The 19,317-nt window shown below is 39.6% G+C and overlaps 1 protein-coding gene across 1 annotated transcript; it reads left to right on the top strand.

The window, feature by feature from the left end:
- Positions 1-17: 17 nt before the first annotated feature.
- On the top strand, positions 18-13,035 carry LOC140922672 (uncharacterized). The gene is made up of 13 exons (XM_073372664.1): positions 18-517; positions 1,597-1,710; positions 1,804-1,916; positions 7,337-7,343; positions 7,700-7,813; positions 8,333-8,429; positions 9,558-9,675; positions 10,360-10,454; positions 10,608-10,681; positions 10,905-10,983; positions 11,380-11,547; positions 12,345-12,449; positions 12,904-13,035. Exons 1-13 carry the CDS (start codon positions 135-137, stop codon positions 12,994-12,996), a joined length of 1,560 nt encoding a protein of 519 aa, XP_073228765.1. The 5' UTR covers positions 18-134; the 3' UTR covers positions 12,997-13,035.
- The last annotated feature ends 6,282 nt before the right edge of the window (positions 13,036-19,317 follow it).

The following is a 19,317-nucleotide window of genomic DNA, read 5'->3' as shown; positions in this document are numbered from 1 at the left end:
GAGCGAGCATTGGGCATGCCGATTGTTCAATTTCCGGTCGGCTGCTTGCCTGCTGTCTGCCTCAGCCTGCATCGTTAGCTTTTATCGTGGTAGTTTGGACTTTTGCCTGTGTAGTTTCAAAAGGGCTTCCAAACATGAGTGTTTTAAACTCCGTTGTGATTTTGTCATTGTTTAGCGTTTCTCTCTTTGTGAATTCAAATGCATCAGTTTGGCCTTTACCGACCTCCATCTATCTCTCCGTACCGCCTCTTCCGATTTCGCCAGTTTTTACCTTCAAAACCTCATCAACGTCGGGCGTCCTCAAACGTGGAATCACTCGCTACTTGGAAATAATTCTGCAGCAAATTGTTGGGGAAAACGTGGATCACCATCTCAGAGCTAACCAAACCTTGAGTGAACTTGTTCTGAGTGTTCGCAGTGACAACGAAAGTTTGCAAGTTGATACTTCCTACTGGTACATTTTAAAAGTAAGAAATGGAAAGGCTAGTATTGAAGCGAAAACCCCTTATGGTGCACTGTAAGTGACCCAAAATATACTTAACTAATATAGTCATACCAGCTCCCCTCGCCTCACCTTTTCCCACCCCACCCAAAAACATTTTTGACATGCCGTTCTCCTCAGGTATCAATTCCAACCGAGAGGGGCTGGGTACGAATCCCTTTATTATGGGATAAACAACAATTTTGGGATAAACAACATGAGACCCACATAGTCAGAAAGAGCACATTGAGGTTAGCAACATTCTCAAGCTTAATGTTTCTTGGGCCTATATATATCGAACGAGATCAAAAAAAATACAGCCATTCAAAAACTCCAAAATTTACTAAGAAAATATATAGATGTCCAGAGTGTGTGTCCTGCAATCTATACATCTCTTATTAATTTTCAAGTTTTTAAATAGCTCTATATTGTTCAATATTGGCCCGATCAACAGCAGACTTGAGATTTTAAACCTACATGTGTAATCTCAGTGGGCTCTTCCTGACTACTTGGCAGTAGGTCTCCTGTTGTTTATCCCATAACAAACTAACCCATACCCATCCCTCCTTGGTTTGAAATTTGACAAGACACTAGGCAATAGACTCTGATATGATAACTCCCTTGTAAAGAAAAAACTGAGATTTGAAGGAAGATATATAGTAATTCCAAGTTCATTTTAATACGGCCTGTCAGTAGATATACTGTAGCCAGGATCCATGGTGAGTTGAACCTGCACTGGCCTGATCAAGCATTTCATTTTTGTGAGAAGAGAGGGAAAAAGAGAATGCCTAAAGGGGTGGCGAATAGTAAAATCTGAGACTCGCTGAGACGCAGAGCTCCTAGTTAGAAATCCGAGCCCAAGACTCTTTGGTAAAAAGTTTCGAGACTCAAAAAAATTAAAAACAAACCATGCAAAAACAGGACTTCAAGACTTATCAAAAACGCTTCTGAGATTTCGGGATCCTGCCAAAATTTTCCGAGACCCACGTTTTTCGTTTTCCGCCACCCCTAGTTGAGGTCTGGAGTAGAATAGGGTCTCGAAGATGGATCCTAGCCAATCTAAGTGCACTTCATTTTAGCAGATATTAAAAGTATGAATTTGACTCCTCTTGCAGGTATGGAATGGAAACTTTTTCTCAATTGATTGTAGATGGAAATTTGATAAACAGTACAGTCAACATTGATGACCAACCGCAATATGTGCACAGAGGCCTTATGTTAGACACTGGGTAAGCATCATGCATTCATCTCTCAATAATTTATAATTCAGTGGTGGTTAAAAGGTTTTTGTTGCTATTGATTGTATATTTTTTTTTTTGCAGGCGTAGGTATTTTCCCTTTGAGCTTGTGAAGAACATTTTGGACGGCATGAGCTTTGTGAAGTTAAATGTGCTTCACTTGCATATATTGGACTGGTGTAGATTCAGTGTACAGAGCAACCCTTGTAAAAATTTATCAGCGATCGCGCCGCGATGACCGCGATCGCGGAGCGATGGCAGTGATCGCGGCGCGATTGTGCATATCGCGGCGCGATTTAGATTAATCGCGCCCGCGATAGCGACGCGGTGATCGCGATCGCGGCAAGGTTATAGCGATCGCGGCGCGATGATCGCGATCGCGACGCGATGATCGCGATCGTGACGCGGTGATCGCGATCGCGGCGCGATGATTTTGATCGCGGCGTGATATCAGCGATCGCGATGCAATTGAAGTAAATCGCGCTTGCAATAGCGACGCGATGATCGCGATTGCGGCGTAGTGATCGCAATCGCGGCGTGGTGATCGCGATCGCGGCAAAGTTATAGCGATCTCAACGCGATGATCGTGATCGCGGGAAGATGATCGCGATCGCGGTGCAATTTTGAAAAATCGTATCTGCGATCCCAAGGCAAGAATTGCGATGCTGGCGATGAAATCGCGATCGCGGCGAAGTTATAGCGATCTCAGCCCGATGATCGTGTTCGCAGGAAGAAGATTACGGTCGCGGCGCGATTCAGAAAAATATTATCCGCGATCTCAGGGTCACGATGGTGAAGATAGAGCGATCGTGGCGAAGTTATGGCGATCTCGGCGGAATGATCGCGATCGCAGGAAGATGATTGCGATCGCGAAGACAGACGGTTTTTATTTTAGCTCGATGATATTAAACGCTATGCAGCTTATGGGGTCGTGCGATTTTGAAAAATAGTATCCGTGATCGCAGCGACATTGTACTTATCGCGGCGTGGTGATCACGATGTGGCGAGATTTAGTAAAGTCAAATCCGTGATTTATATGTCAGGACTACGATCCCGGTTTGGTAATCGCGATCGCAGGGGGCATTGTACTTACTGCGAAGCGGTGATGGCCATCGCGGTGCGATTTAGTTAAGTTGTAATCGGCGATCTTCGAGTGCCATATTGCTCTCGATCGTGGTTCAGTAATCGCGATCGCCAGGTGGTGATCACGATCAATTCTAATTAAGTTCGCGTCCGCAATCTCAGTGCCATTATCGCGAAGGAGATAACCGAGGATCACAGTTATCGTTGCGATTTCTGTTATAAGTCAGTCATATGGTTATTATTCTTTTTGAGCTCTCACGTCTTTTACGCCCCGTTTAGTCTGGTTTTTAGCTCGTCTTGTTATTCTTTATCGCTCGTGACTCGTTAGTTGTTTTTTTTATAACTGGCTATATTTAATTTGGTGTTATCAGGGACCGCCTTTCCCGTTTGTTATGGGCCGTAATTCGCACTGCGTTTGCCTTTGCACCCTTTTTTACCACACGTTAGTTGATTCACACAGTGCATTGACTCTAAGGTTTCATAATGAAAGAACTTAATATTTTCGTTATTGCTTTGGAAAACTAATCGAGGTTAGTATGCATCCTTTGGCTTACTAACAGGCTTTCTAACTTTCCAGATGGCTTTCAAACTACCGGGTATTTAGCCTGTGCGAAAACGTTCTCGTGAGTCTCGAATGTTTCTAAGTGTCGAAACGGCGTCGACTCTCAGGCTCTATGCCCAAGAAACCACAACCGCTCTACTGGTAAGCCGTTCCTGTTTTCCTACTCCCTTGGTAATTCTAATCGAAGATATAATACTTTCAAACGATTATATTTAGAAAAAAGGATTTTGAAGAAAATCCAAAAAACATTCTGGCTGCCGTGCAGCTTAGACCCTTCCCGGCTGCCGGGCATATTATTTTATTTTTGTATTCCATTATGTTGTTCTTCAAAACTTGCGATTGTGAAAATTATTAGGGCAGGCAAAATAGTAATAATATTATGATAAAACACTGGAAAGTTAAGTAACTAAAAGACTACAGAAATATATCAATATCGGGAGGTCGAACATTCGGAAAAACTATAAGCTTATAATAACAGTCATTTTCAGTTTGTTAGAACTTTATCGGTTTCTAGAGAAGGCACGGTTTTCCTTGTGTTTTTGACCAGAGTTACATTAACAAAAAGCTAGGAAACCTTTTCTCGCTCACCTCTAATTGAGTCATTTTAAGCCCAAGGATGAATTTCTGTTACGCTCCAGGCCTTAAGCTGCTGTATATAAGGTTGTAATCAACATGATTTTTACTTAATGGTCCTTAATAACAGAAATGAATCCTGCACTCCGGTTTAATCCAGAGTAATGGGGTGCGATCCATTCAATCAAAATTCCAACCGGTCCGACCGGGAAAATTGGTCCACCTCAAAAGGTGGACCCGTTTTTTCGAAACTTTTCCGGTTGGACCAAACCGATCCATTGAGTTTTGGACCGAAATATTCCGGAATTGGTTGAATGGATCGCGCCCTTGGGGACTGGATTCCAAAATCCGATTTCCCGCCACTGCGACGCGGGTGGCCAAGATTCAAGGCTGACGCGTACCTTGAAAAAAAAATTGCTCTCCATTTCACTTGTCATGCAATTGGCAATGGCCGTTTATTGCTGTTTAAACATTGGAAAATTTTTATTAATGATTCTTTTGACATGTTCAACGTTCAAACAAAGAAACGTATTTAAAAAGGTAAGTCTACTCACTTCTTATTATCACTCAGTTTAATTTTAAACCTAATTAAGGTCAAGCTTGATATTCATTCCGTGTTGTCGATTTTATACTTTCCGGCACTTTTCATAGTTTATAACACAATTAAGGTTAGCATTTTATTAGGCTTCTCAAACAAACAAAAGCTAAAAAAATTCGAGCTACCTTTTAATAGTTCGAGAAAGCAAAACTTCTGATTTTGGAGCCTTCGTTTTTTAGCTCATTTTTTAATATCCTTCGAGGGGTGTAAGTCTTAAGCTACTTGAGCTGGACAACTCAGTGATTTGTCTTGATTTGAATATATCAATACTCTGATTTCGGGGATAACTCTCTTGGTTAACTGGTTTTAATTTCTCAACAGGAAAACAGCTCTGGACGTACTGTGGGGCATAAACATGACAATATACCAAGAGCCATAATGGCCTCTTGAATATTCTGCAACAACAATATATATATACTGGGCAAAGACAACAGTTGTGAGTACTCAGTTTGTACATTATGTAAATTTCAAAGTTAACGTTTAGGCTGAAGACAAAACATGTGGGACGTCACATTAAAATTGGCTTAATACTGTAAAGAAGTATGGAGAATTTCAGTGAGAATATTTAAACACGGTAAATGAACATGAAACATATCATTAGCGTGAGGAAAAAAGAAAAAAATATTTTTATCCCCAATAGGATGAACCTATCGGAAGACATGGACAAGTGGATCAAAAGAAAAGAAACTAATGCATATAGGCGGTTTCATTATCTCAATACTTCAGGATATAAACGTTTTACTCTGCTCACACTTAGCTAAAAATGAAAAACACGATTCACTGAACTCTCACATAAGACCTTTCTTTTTAAAATTCATTCCCTATTTAGACCCGTTTAAGTTGAAAATTTAGCTTTATCTTGACATGATTTATACTACCCTGCTTGCAGACTGAGTAGCTTCGATCTTTCCTAGATAAGTTCGGATAAGTTTCGGCCCGTTTTAATTTGTGATGTACGTAATTTTCGGGAAGAAAATAAGGTTAAACTACAAACGAAACTTTCCGATTTTTTATTGACCTGTTTGCCTTCTTAAGCTCGATAGGTGAATTTTGTTCTGTTATTTTTGCTTTTTTTATGGCGCCTTAATTTACTTGGATGTATTTTTAGTTCAGGTATATGCAATTAAGTGTTAAGAAGGCTAATTTTAAGTGTACACGGCGAAATGTTCTTTCGACTTGCAAAAAAAAAAAAATTCGGTCGACTGGTTGAATTTTAAAACCAAAGTTTAGATAATATTCCAAAGTAAATTTTGCGTACTATGTCCTTGGTCCGGCCAAACTAGCCAAATAGTGATTGAAAAGGGAAAGCCTGTTTGAAAATTTCCCAGTAACACTGGATTTTATTTATTAAGCAGTGATATAGAAGGCCATAAAATGAAACTTATTTTTCATTTGGGAGCTGTAGCATTTAGCAAAGTCAAAAAACTTGGCAAGCAATGGGCCTAACAAGGAAAACATTACTCTGCACGTGCATTATGACGCACGCTTTTCGGTCGCGGCGTGACTTAGACAACATTTTCTGATGGGAAGTTTTTCTTGAGGACGTAAACAAGCGACGACAAATATTTTTTTTTGCCTCTAAACTTTGATTGAATTCATTTAAAATGGTGGCAATAGACCTTTTCACGGTTTAGTTTCTTCGAGAGACCAAACGTTAGCTCTTTACACAGAAATCTCAGTTTGGTTTCGAATTTTAAGTGAGCAGCCTATAAAAAATATACAGGAATTTAGATCAGATGGTGCTTGGAAGGTTTCTTTTCACGCACTTTCGATGTCGGCTTCCAATTAAAGTGGCCAAAGTGGCCGGAACCACTGGCCGGACCTGGGGCCCGTTTCTCGAAAGTCCCGGTAACTTAACGGGCCCGGAATCATATTTTTAAATCAAAGTCTCAGGAAAAGTAGGGTGTGTTCTGACCTCTAATGAAGTCCATTTTGTTTCGTTAGCTAATAACTCTACTGTATAATTTTCAAAACTTTTAAAACTCTCTTCTAAAATGGAAAACAAAACAGCTTAACGGGCCCGGTAATTACCGGGAGCTTCGAGAAACGGGCCCCAGGGGCCTTCAAACAGAGCGGTCATTTTCTATGATGCACGATTTTCGGCAAAGCTCAGAAGCTCTCCGTTTGTCACAAGGTAGTAAAATGTTACTGCAACTTTCAGGACAAATTTCAGCTCACTGCTCTTCTTGTGAGATAAGAAATACTCATTTATGTCTTTTTCGTCCGGACCGTGATCGCAACGAGAAATCCGGCCGAAAACCATCTGCGATCGATGACAGCGATCACGGCGCGATCGCTCCAATCGCGCCGCGAACTTCGGCCAAAAACGCTAAGCGATCGACAACAGCGATCGCTGAGCGATCACTGCCATCTCGCCGCGAACTTCGGCCAAAAACGCTAAGCGATTAATGACAGCGATCGCGGCGCGATCGCTCACATCGCGCCGCGAAATCCGGCCAAAAACGCTAAGCGATTGATGACAGCGATCGCTGAGCGATCGCTCTCATCGCGCCGCGAAATCCGGCCAAAAACGCTAAGCGATTGATGACAGCGATCGCTGAGCGATCGCTCTCATCGCGCCGCGAAATCCGGCCAAAAACGCTAAGCGATCGACGACAGCGATCGCTGAGCGATCGCTCTTATCGCGCCGCGAAATCCGGCCAAAAACGCTAAGCGATTGATGACAGCGATCGCTCCCATCGCGCCGCGAATAACGCAGCGATCGCGTCGCGAAATCCGGCCAAAAACGCTACGCGATTTTGACAGCGATCGCGGCGCGATCGCTAATAAATTTTTACAAGGGAAACTGTGAGTATTCAAAGTACAGTCAAAGCTTTCATAAGCAACCAACCAAAATGGCAAGAAATCCCTGATTTCTAATAAAAAATTACCCTATTCCAGACTAAACTGTTTGAAAACCATTCCCTTCACAGCAGCACTTGTCAAATAGTTTATATAGTGTGTATTCCAGTACCCCCTGGTACCACTGGTTGAGTAGGCATTTATGGGGAGGGATGAAATACAAGCTCCCTAAATAAGCCTGCATGAAAGGCTACCTGAAACTGTGCCTTGCGTTAGTAATTCATTCTTTGGATTGTAGGAATGTTATGTTTTACATTTGAAATACATTTTATGTGTTTCGTCTTTTCACTTAATCTTTTCAGTTACCCAGAACTACAAGAACACACGACTCAGTTTTATACCCAGGAGCAAATCAAAGATTTAGTATCTTATGCTGGTGACAGAGGAATAAGAGTTATTCCAGAGGTTGAATCAGCGTAAGTTTGCAATTAAAAATCAAGAAGGGTAGCATAGACCTTAAAAAACTTTGTTTATGCATGGCTAGTCTCGTTCTCTCTACGAAGACAAACAAATGTCCTGCTCAGGCAAAATGGCCGCCACTTGACAAAAGTCTATTGAGGCATTTTATGGTTGTGGAGGGGTGGGTGTGGGGGAGGGGGGAGGGGGGAGGGGCGAGAGGCTGCGCGAAACACTAGATTCCCTTGCACATTGCACATAGAACATTCAACTACCTAATCAGTTGATAATATTGCCCTACTTCAACAAAGAAACATTTATTTCAGTAATGGAGGGTAGAAAGGCTCTTAGGCATCAAGTTTTTATGTACATGGACTACAAGTGTCAGCATTTCTGTGGTCCATGTGTAATATTATTGCTATGTTTTACAAGTCTTGTAAGGTTGTTCGTATTTTCCCCCCTCTGGAAGCAAACAAAACACACTTACTTGTTTGTCAGTTGGTTTATTTCATTGTTATGTTATACTTGTTATTATGCAGTTCCCATGTTGCTGGAATGATTGGTCTGATCAACAAAACAAAAGGACTGAGATTCTGCAATGATTCAGGATTTCTTGAACTCTATAATGACCCACAGGTAAGATTAACCCTTTAAGCCCCAATATCCACATACAAATTCTCCAAACTGATCCCTATACATTTCCTTTAAGAATTAGTTAAGAGAACTTGATAAAAGATCAAAGTATTTTCTCTTAGGTGATCATTTTATTAATTCTCATAACCTCATCTCATGACAATGTAAGGATATTGTTAGGAGAAAATTGCTGTTGGTCACTATTGGGACTTAAAGGGTTAACTGCAATCAACTCTCAGAGTTTCCATTCAAAATATCCATGACTACTGATGACTATTGCTGATTATCTGTTTGGCTACATAAGAAAATTTTTTAACCAAGGAAGGTAAACCTCAGGATTTCTACTGACAGGCAGTTGACAAGGTTGATTAAAGCGCTGAGTGAACTACCAAAGCAAGTAGAAAAAGTGGAGACTGTTGGAGCCTTCTTATTGCTTTAATTTTTTAAAGTCTTCTCATACCTGTCTAATATTCTATTTCAAAGCTGATGTGCTATTTAATAGCAAAGTTTTCAAGAAAGTAAATAAATCCATTGTTTTTTGTTCATATACTAAGGAGGCCCTGCCGGTGGAGGGGGGGGGGGGGGGGTCAATTATGTCGCCCATCTGAATTTTAAAACGTCTCGTGTCGGTATTTATAAATGCTTGTCGCTTATTGTCAGCTTTGCCGTCACTGTCGCAATTTGGCCGAGGGAGGTTGTCTCTTGTCGCAATTTCATTTTACGCACTAGGTTGCTCCTTTTTGGGCCACGTCGCTTGTTGAAATTTATCCTGACAGGGCCTCACTAAGTGTTATTTGGTGATCTGGTTTCCCCTCAAGACTTGGCAAAAGTCCTGTGTCCTCTATTAAATTATTACAAAACACCAATTAATTAATTAATTATGTAGCAGATATAACACTAAAAGCCTCTTTTCATAAGGCTTGATTAGTTTAAAAAATATAATTGATCATTATGAGAAGGTTTTTGTGTAGTTTGAGTCCTTTAGTTAATACATGTTAGCAGTGTTTGTTTACTTAGACATGTGTATGATATCCAATTAGTCCAATCCATAATAATAATAATAATAATAATTATTATTATTATTACCATTACTTTTATTAATGAGCCTTATGGTGTACTTGCTTCAACAAGGGAGTAACTCTTACCACAATGAAAAATATCCTTGAAGAAATGATGACATTGTTTCCAGACCAGTTCTTTCACCTGGGTTTAGATGAAGTCACAACATCCACTTTGTGCAGCATACAAAGTAGGTCAATTTAATTACAGAAGGTTGATTGTGGCATAATAAAAACTTTGAAACATCATCGCTCTTTTAACTTTTCATGTATATGTTTGTACTCAGCTTTTTATATCAGGCAATTTTTCTTTTTCTTTTGTATTTGGATATGGTAATGTATGCTAATGAAGTTGGAACAAAAGAAAAATAAAATTACCTAAGATAAGAAAAATAGCTACGGTTGACGTTTGTTACTAATGAATATATAATTAAATTTATAATAACTTCTCATTTTGAAATAATTGAAGATAGTGTGGTTTTTCATTAAATAATAATAGCTAAGGACAGTTTTGGGAGGAGGCATTTATTTGAAAGTTGGTCAAATGCGACAAAAGGATTTTTTAACTATGACATTTTTGTTTTTCGTATTAAACTACAGAATTAGTATCTTTTGATTTCAATAATTGAAATCAGTCTTATGGTGTATCATAAAGAGTGACTGACTACGGCCCTCATTTGGGGACAGCATTTATTAATTACCTCTTTGTCCAAAATGCGGCAGTTAATTGAGTGAATACTGGATGCAAGCTTTCATTATGACTTATGATTTCATCATTATGACTTTAAGTTTGACATAATATGTTGTCAAGCATTACTTCAGGTAAAAGCAAATCTCTGTAAATGCAATAACTTGGGTGGTTATTTTCTACACAGATACCAAAAGCCTAGAGCAAGAACTAATGAAGTTTCTAGTACAGAAAGGAAAAATTCCATATGCCTGGCAAGGGGCTTTGATATCAACTTCCGCTGTAAGCATTATGTATTAACATGCATCTTATTTGCCTGAATGAAGAGCTGTTTTGTGAAAATGTCCATGCAGATTGGGTGTTATTAAATCTTATTTATTTATTTATTTATTTATGACTTATCAATCTTATTCATTTATTATGAATTTATCATAGGCAATAAAAGGAACAGTGCTCCAGGCGTGGAAAGGCTCAGTAGTAAAAACCCTCATAGACGGCGGATTTCAAGTGTAAGCAAGAAAGAAAGCTGACTGTATAATAAATGATATCAACTTTGACAAATTAACAATATTTTTGATCGAGTAAGACTTGTGAAGTTGAACTTCTAAAGTAATAAGTTGTTTTCCCCTAGCAAAACTTTAATTAGAAAACAAAACATTTATTTGATCCATTTGCGCAGGAGAGGTTTGTCTATAATATTATTCATCTCCATCTTGTTTTTCCATTTAACAGGATCAACTCTCTGAGCGGCAATTTTTACCTAAGTAGCCTTGTGGGTTTTAGTGCACTATGGACTAATATTTCAGCCGGGGTAACTATCATTTATAATCAGTCTTTATTTTACTTCGATCTCGTCCCAGGGGCTTGTCGGTTTTGAAAATTAGAAGACCCTTGGGACAAGTTTGCAAAATTTTCAGACAAAATGTCAAATGGCCTCTATGAACAGCATTAAGTCTCCACCAGATTTCTGGATTTTACCATCTAATGAAAACTAAAACAAGAAATTTGAAGAGTCAATCCCATGTATTATTAGACAGTAGTAACAGACGAAAGGAAAAATAGTCAGTGAATAGTAAATTACAAAACCAGACCATTAATCATTGGAATTCACTTAGTACAAAGACACATTTTAGCTTAAAGGATAGCAAATATCACGAAACAGTCCCTAAATATATCTTTTGTTGTGTCTGTTTGCATTATTTTGAAGTTAAATCCAGACGAGATGACACTTGTTTTGGGTGGTGAGATGGCCATGTGGACTGATGATTACTGCTTTGTAGATCAGTGCTTTCTGTACAAGCGAGGAAAACCTGACGCATGGTGGATGTTTGGACCCGAGAACGATTCACAGTTTACTGGGTCAGTGAGTGGAATTGTAAGTATCTCTGGTCGTAAATGAAGTAAATTTCCTCTTACGAGTGACCCCCCCCTCCCCACTGAAAAGCGTCCCCACTGAGTAACAGGCCCATGTACCTGTAAACAAAACAATACATCCGCAGTTATAAGTCCCCCTCCCCTCCACTTATTTCCCCCAGTTACAGGCCTATTTACCAGTAAACAACAAAAAAGTGCATCCAGAAAATTAGCCACCCTCTCCCCACTTATAAGTTCCCCCAGTTACAGACCCATTTTACTTGTAAACAACAACAAAAAATAGTTACATCCAGTTATTAGCCCCCCCTCCCCCCACTTAGAAGTTTCCCCAGTTACAGGCCCATATACAAACAAAGAATAATACATCCGGTTATTAGACCCCCCCCCCCCCCCCCCCCCCAGTGTCCACCAGCCTTCTGGATTTTAACACCTAATGAAAACTAAAACGAGAGATTTAAAGAGTTAATTCCATGTATTATTATTCCGGAATGCAGTTAATCGAGCTTGCTATTAAGAGAGCCAGCGCGGCAAACCTGGCCAGCCCGTCCCTTAGAATCAGGCCATGATACAGAGAGTCTTTAATAGGTTTTTTTGGGATGCGGGATTTCTCCTCTTTTGAAGACCGGGACTCGGGATTTTGAAGTGAAAAGGGGGCGAGATTCGGGATTGAAAATATGCTCGGGACACAGGATAACCATCGGGATTACGGGATTGCAGGAAAATATAGGTCGGGATGACCTCATTGAAGTATTATACTGGGACACTCCGATATATACTAATGAGACAATAAAATTTCAGATTTGGCCCAGTGCCATTGTTGGAGCTGGTTCATTTTGGAATTATCAGTCAAAACTAACTCCTGATAGCAAAGAGTTCGCGATGATGATAGATACTCAACACAAGGTGAGCCGTTATGTTAGATTTATCGAGTAACTTATAATTGTCCTGACCTGTTCGGTCAAATGTATTGTCTGGTACTGGTAAGGTCACAGAGCCAAGTTAAAAGCAATTGAGCGAACTTTCAGCTCACACTTCAACCGCCAGAGGGCTTGGGAAAAGCGAATGAATCGAAGAGGAAAAAGTTGACTGTGCATGCCTTAACTTGGTTTTTGGCATCAGGATCAAAAACAAGCTTGATCTAATAAATTAAAAAGCGAAACAAGCGTACCGATTAAATGATAAAACAATGAGAGAGCTTGGTTTGAAAAGAATAAAATTAGGATTTCTTATTGTCTCACAGATCAATCATTTACCACCGCCCTCGGCATCGACCAATAAATGATTTGCTCGTAACAGTGACGAAACACATAACTTTTCTCTCCCTCCTCCAATAATTGTTAATTATTTGTTCTTGTAGAGAATGGTGCAGCGTGGCATCCTTACTTGTCCTTCCGGGTGTAAATGTGACGTCCTCACTAGATGTGGTCAAAAGTATCCACAGCCCTATTGACTAATTGTTAGAATATTAAAGTTAGCTTAGGAAGAGTGATGTGGCATATCTTATTTATCTTATCAAGAACTCCACACACTGAAAGGTTTAGAGCTTAAAATTTGGCTTAAGTTCACAAATTTTGTGACAAAATACCCGTTAGAATATAAATTCTTGATGTGTTCTTTCATGTGTTCAGGTTTTCTAAAGCGTCTTTAAATGCCCTGTCCTGACATCATCATTCATACATTTTGAATTTTCTACGCCATATTGGCACTGAAACGTACGGAACGATGCCATGGCAATTTTGTAATTTCACAATTGATATTATAAATTAGTATAGGTAAAAGCATGATTAGAAGTGATATTTGGTATAAATACCACGAGTGATATTTCAAAATTGTTATACGTATACGAAATTTCTCATCTATAAGTAGTATAACTACAGCGTTTATACTACTACATGAGAAATTTCTGCAATTCGATTGGCTTAGAGCTTATAGCTTAATTTGAAATACCAACATTTGAAAATTACAAACCTTTTGCGGGCAGTAGTGTAAACAAATAATAGCATGATTTGTACGTAATATCTCAAAATTTCCCCAAATTTCACTCGCCTAAGGGCTCGTGAAATTACGTATAACAGTTTCGAAATGTCACTCGTGGTATTAATGCCAAATATCACCACAAATCATGTTATTACCTATACAAATTTCGCGCCAAAATTAAGGATTAATCTCTCACCTATGACGATGCGTCTTGGTTCCCGCCCACCGGGTTGTCATGGTTACTTCCCGTGCTGCCTTGCGGCTCCCTTCTTTTGACCAGGCTACTTCCCCACACCCATCTACTGGCGGGGGATTTAATCAAGGACTAGCTACGTCATGTTTTCTGCCTCTGGAATTGTTTTGCTGAATTTTTGAAGTTTGTCTTTCCCATCCATGTTTATATCCTCAGCGTATCCTCAGCCATCCTTAATTCATTATAGTGACTAATAACTCTGTGCATGAAGTTTTTGTTTTCCTTGCAAGTCCGTTTGCAAGATATCTTTTTTGAAATAAATTAATATATATATTGTAAATAAAATTAGTATACATTTTACTTACTGCCTTCCTTCTCACTGGCTAAGAGCCTACAGTTAATTTTGCAAATAAGCGTAACCTACAGATTAGTTAGTTATCTGCTAGGAGATAACTGACTTGTCTGCAGTTTGCGCGCGCAATGTATGATTTCCAAGAGCAATGTCAAACTATGTTCCGTGCAACGGTGTGTTGTTATTTTCTTCAAAACAATGTATGATTAGATTAGCTTTTTGTGATATCCGGAATAATCAAGTTCTCGGTAAATGTTATCAGCCTCAGCCTTCGGCTCGGCTGGTAACACCTAGACCTTTGATTATTCCGGATATCACAAAATCTCATTCAATAGGTGTTCAATATAGGCACTGGTTAACATGACCATGTTTGGAAATATGATTAAAATTTGCAGTATTGCATGCCTCACGATGACCAGGTGAAATTGACTTTGCCCATGCCTGGAGAGGAAAATCTATAAATGTTTACAATCGCACCATTCACTATTTATGTCTTTTTGGGATGAGAGAAGATTGGAGAAAAGATTGAGGCGCGCGGGGAAAAATAAATAGCGACTGGGTACGAGTCTAGGGTAGTTGGCCGAGAGGGATTGGCGAATTCCCAATCCTCACTTCCGCTTAGTATTTACTTCCGTTTTTCTGGGTTTCACTCCTCCCTCCTACTCTTTTATTAACGCCACGGTTCGAATATTGATGAATATGCGCAAAAGTTTCCTTTGCTGTTTCAAAGGTACATCCCTGGTTGGGGAAATTGGTTTGAACACGTTTTTGTTTTACTGCTCAAGTCATTTGGCTGCCCAGAGACCCGTGGCAAAGTTTTGGGCCACTGCCATGGTACTCTTTGAAAATATAATGGAATGGGTTTTTGGTGCCTTTATGCTTCTTATAACGTTGTATGACGAAACGAGGTCAAATGGTTTCATCAAACTTCTGCTTGAAAGTTGGGTTTTCTTGCTTGAAACCGATTTACCTAGCGGGATAATGATATAACCAGAAACTTGCCTTAAAATATGTAAAAAAACTTCCTAGAATCGCCTCTGAGGGGGGAGGGGGGAGTGGTTTGTTAATCAAATATTGATTATTCCAATTCAAGGAGAAGTTGTTTTAAAATAGTTTAAGGCATCGAAGAGATCAACAATCACAGTAAACATCTCGTTTTCTTCAGGTTTAATACAACATTACTTATCTTAAGGTAACATCAGAAACTAAACATTGTATTGTGCTACGTGTTGGGATCAAGTACAAGCAGTTCAACAAGCCGACCTATAAGTCACCCCATGTAAGAGAATCCACGATAGTCTGGGATTCTGGATTCCACGTCACGGATTCGGGATTACAGGTACTCGATTCCAGTCTTTGTCAGTGGAACTTGGATTCTCAATTCCAATTGTTAGTGGCATTCTGGACTCTTTGAGCTGTACTCCGGACTCCAAAGCCCAGGATTCCGGATTCCACATGCAAATTTTTTCCAGATTCCGGATTCCGTTACATGGGGCGGTATAAGGGATGAACCATTTGGAAAGTAACGGGTTGTGTTGAATTTTTGGGAGGTCTATGAAAGTTTTCTCTCTACTCCCAGGGACCGCGGAGGGGGAGGGGCTGGTAGGGCCGCGGCCCCACCACTTTTTTGCGCCCCCGCCCCCACTTTTTGCACTAAAAAGAAAAAATAATTAAAATTAAAAAAAAGACTTGAAACAAGTTTTTTTCCGTCTATATTCCGCTATATTCTCTGTATTTTCTTTAATTTCAAACGCCTGGCATTTTGTGGGGCTCCTGTGCTCTTCGCGGTAATTGTGCCCTGGGCCCGACTTGCCCCTTGATCAAACGCCATGCCTTGGCAATTGCCTTGGCCACCCCTTCGCTTCGTCTGGCAGCGTGTTTTGTAAATCCAGCTCCGGCAGAGTTTTTTATCAGTTTTATCAGACGAAAGGAAGATTATTACTAGCTTTTTCAAGCCAAACAAAGGTGAGTGGTTGTTTTGAGTTGATAAAAGTTTTATGTTTTGTCTTTCTCCTTTCGAATCAATGAAATATTCGATGGCAGGAAGAATTACATTACTTGAACACTGAACGGCCATAGACCTATTGCATTTAAAGTCCGTACCCCCCGGTTGAGGACTTACCTTTTCATCTTACCCCTTAAGATTGGCTAAAATTGCATTCACCCCTGAAGACTTCCGTAAAATATGGGTCATACCCCTGAAGAATTGGGTCATACCCCTGAAGAATTGGGTCATACCCCTGAAGAATTTGGGTTTACCCCTGAAGAATTTTGTGAAAATTAAGGCTTCACCCCCAAAGAATTCCATATTTGTTTAATCTATATCTACCCCTAAAGAAATCCTCAATTTTTATAACTTACCTCTGGAGAATTCCATGGTTCCTCAACCGGGGGGGTGCGGATATTAAATGCAATAGCCCATAGTTAGAAATTTTTCGATTTTCAATATGAAAAAATTATTTTCAATTGTCAGCCCTCCCACTTTTCACCTCGCTCCGCGGTCCCTGACTCCTGAGGTGAAAATCTATTTTTCCTCCTCGAACAGCTTTTTTGATCATGGTGCGTGTGGAGACTTTTTAATTACTAATGCGTTTGCCTTCCCCCAACCTCCTATCCTTTTTCCTAATGGAGACATCCCTAAATTAAAGCAGCTCCTTTAAATAATATAACTGAGGGATGGCTAAAAGTCAATGGCCTCGAGAAAAGCAACCTAGAGGCAGTAAAATAGGTCAGATTCTCGATAGAATGATGATAGCTTTAACGATTGCTGTAATTTCCAAACGCCAAACCTCAGAACGTTACTGTGTACGTGTTCTGATCTGGAGCTGATCTACTTGATAAATAAAAAAGCCCAACTTTTACAACCTAGCACAATTAATTACAACAAAACATCATTAAGTTATTGTAGCGTCCAAATTCTTAATCTAATATCTTCCACTGTTTGGATACTTTAAAGTCGACATCAATTAAAGCAGTTGGACCACTAACGCAATAGTACACGAAAACGTTTTTTATGATTGAAATGACTCGCAGTAATTATAAGAAACAAGATTAAGAGTTACACCTAGTTTAATAGCAGAACAAATAGTCTACGGGTGCAGAGACAGAGGCGGACTCAGCTCTACAAGAAAGTGGTGGTGGAAAAATAGAGAAGGAAAATAAATCTTGTTTTCGGATGAAAATTAGATGTCGGGCCCTTTTTTCTTTGTTTGCAGGCATGGCAGGACTATCTGGCAACGCTTTTCCTAAAAAAGGGTTATTAAAATAAGGCAAAAGTCACTCTAATGATTCTCAGACGGTCCAATTCGCCAGCGGTCACTCGCTCCTGTCTCAGCGCAGGTTATTCAGTGTATCGTCCAAAACTTACAGTTAAAACTACGAGCATATTCATTCCCAAACGTGAAAGGCAAAATGTTTACTCTTGTATGAAACGCTAATAATTTATCCATATAAGTTAAACTCGTCCCTGAAATCCCATTTTACTTGAATGTAAAAGCAGTTTTAATTAAGTGGCACAATGTGTGTCCCAATATATAACATAAGTACAAAATGAAGACTGCAGACTGCTCTCAGTGCAAAACATTGTTTTCACCATGCAAATGGGAACGTGACAACAATCGTCCCATTGCCAAATGCATATGAAATAAATCATATACGAGAACTGCGGGAATAAAATCAAATAAAGAATGATCCTTACAGTTGTGAACGCAATTTATGTAATTGTGTAAAAAGCCTGAAAACAAAAAAATCAGGACTTCAAAAGCATTTGAACCCGTGATCTCGCGATACCGGTGCGACGCTCTAACCAACTAAGCTATGAAGCCACTGATAGTCCCATTGTTTTCTAACCCTGAAACAATGGTCTGCAGTCAGTCTGCAGTCTGCGTTTTAAAGCACTGAAATATGACCCGCAGTTCAAAATCACGGTTCAGAATGCTTACAGTGCATACTTAAAATTTTAAAAATTATCTGATTAAAATCTGAATCACACTACTGAAACCAAAGCCACGCTATATAGTTAAGTGTTTCGTCTCCGTTCCGTTAGGAGACTTGGGATTCTTAACCCTCGGACGTACAACCCAGCCCCCCCCCCCCCCCCCCCCATCACTGACGTCTTTTTTTAAAATTTCTTTTACACGATAAAACTTCAGCACCTGACGTTCTTAGTAGCTGTTCGTGTTTCCCTCGCGCGCATTTTGAGACAAGTTTAGTAATGGTCAGTTACTATGGTTAAGACATATGACGTCATAAGTAGCAGGTTGTCAAGCCATTTTTGAGTGAAAATGCATGTTCTTTCAACTTTTTTCAACAATAAAAGTAAAACTTGTCAATGAAATGATGCAAAGGGCTTATTTATGTGTTATTTTACATCCGAAGCACAGAAAATTACCATTTATCGCGATTTTAACCTGATTTCTAATTCTTGGTGAAATCCATGATGGCGACTATTGTTGGTGACGTCACAGGCCTCCAGCAGCGCCACCACCCATTAAAAATAAACCTCATCTTGTAGAGTGAATCAAAGGCTTTCCACTGAAGGCAAAATCGTTTCGAAATACTGCAAATTATCAAAAACGCTAGGGAGGGGTTCCATCCGCCCCTCCCCCTTATACCGCGGTTGGGGTATGAATTTGCGTGTACGTCCGAGGGTTAACCCCGTTAAATTAATTTGAATTATTTGTTTCAGTAATTTGCTTTAAAGCCGAGGGGAAAAAGCTGAAAAGGAATTATTAAAATTATGATGATGGTGATTATTATTATCATCAATATTAAGATTATTACAATGCAATTTTCCTTTGCCAAATTACAATTTGCCGGTTAAGGCAGGTTACACGAGAAAAGGGGCAATCATCTGTACTACTACTTAGTCAGTTTCGCGGGAATAAAGAAATACTCGTAAAAGCGTTAAGTTCTTTCCCCACGAAAATTGTTTGGCTTTTTCCTAAGTTAAAATTGAGAAGTGTAGCCTTGGCTAATTAGAGAGATTAAGAGTTAAGTTTACGGCAATCCGTGGATTTGTACCACGTGACCAAGTGTTCCCTTTACTTCTCTTCTGCTGTTAATTAAATCTACAAAAAATTTTCAGTTTCAAGTTAGCTTTCTCCATAAGAATTGCTTTGAGCTGTTTTCATTTTATCTGCATATTTTCTATTTTGAGAAATTCTTAACTTGAATGTGCAGACGTTTGCCGTTAGCCTGCGAAGCGCAGACGCATTTCCGGTCGTCGCTTCTCTCCCTCCGAAAAATAG

Source organism: Porites lutea, chromosome 13 (assembly GCF_958299795.1).
Source record: "Porites lutea chromosome 13, jaPorLute2.1, whole genome shotgun sequence".
Taxonomy (NCBI): domain Eukaryota; kingdom Metazoa; phylum Cnidaria; class Anthozoa; order Scleractinia; family Poritidae; genus Porites; species Porites lutea.
This window is presented reverse-complemented; position numbering and strand designations above follow the sequence as displayed.

Coding starts and splice junctions, on each gene's coding strand:
- LOC140922672 (XM_073372664.1), top strand. CDS start 135: ATGAGTGTTTTAAACTCCGTTGTGATTTTGTCATTGTTTAGCGTTTCT. Junction 518..1,596: donor AAAACCCCTTATGGTGCACT/GTAAGTGACCCA, acceptor CTCCTCTTGCAG/GTATGGAATGGAAACTTTTT. Junction 12,450..12,903: donor TGATAGATACTCAACACAAG/GTGAGCCGTTAT, acceptor TTGTTCTTGTAG/AGAATGGTGCAGCGTGGCAT.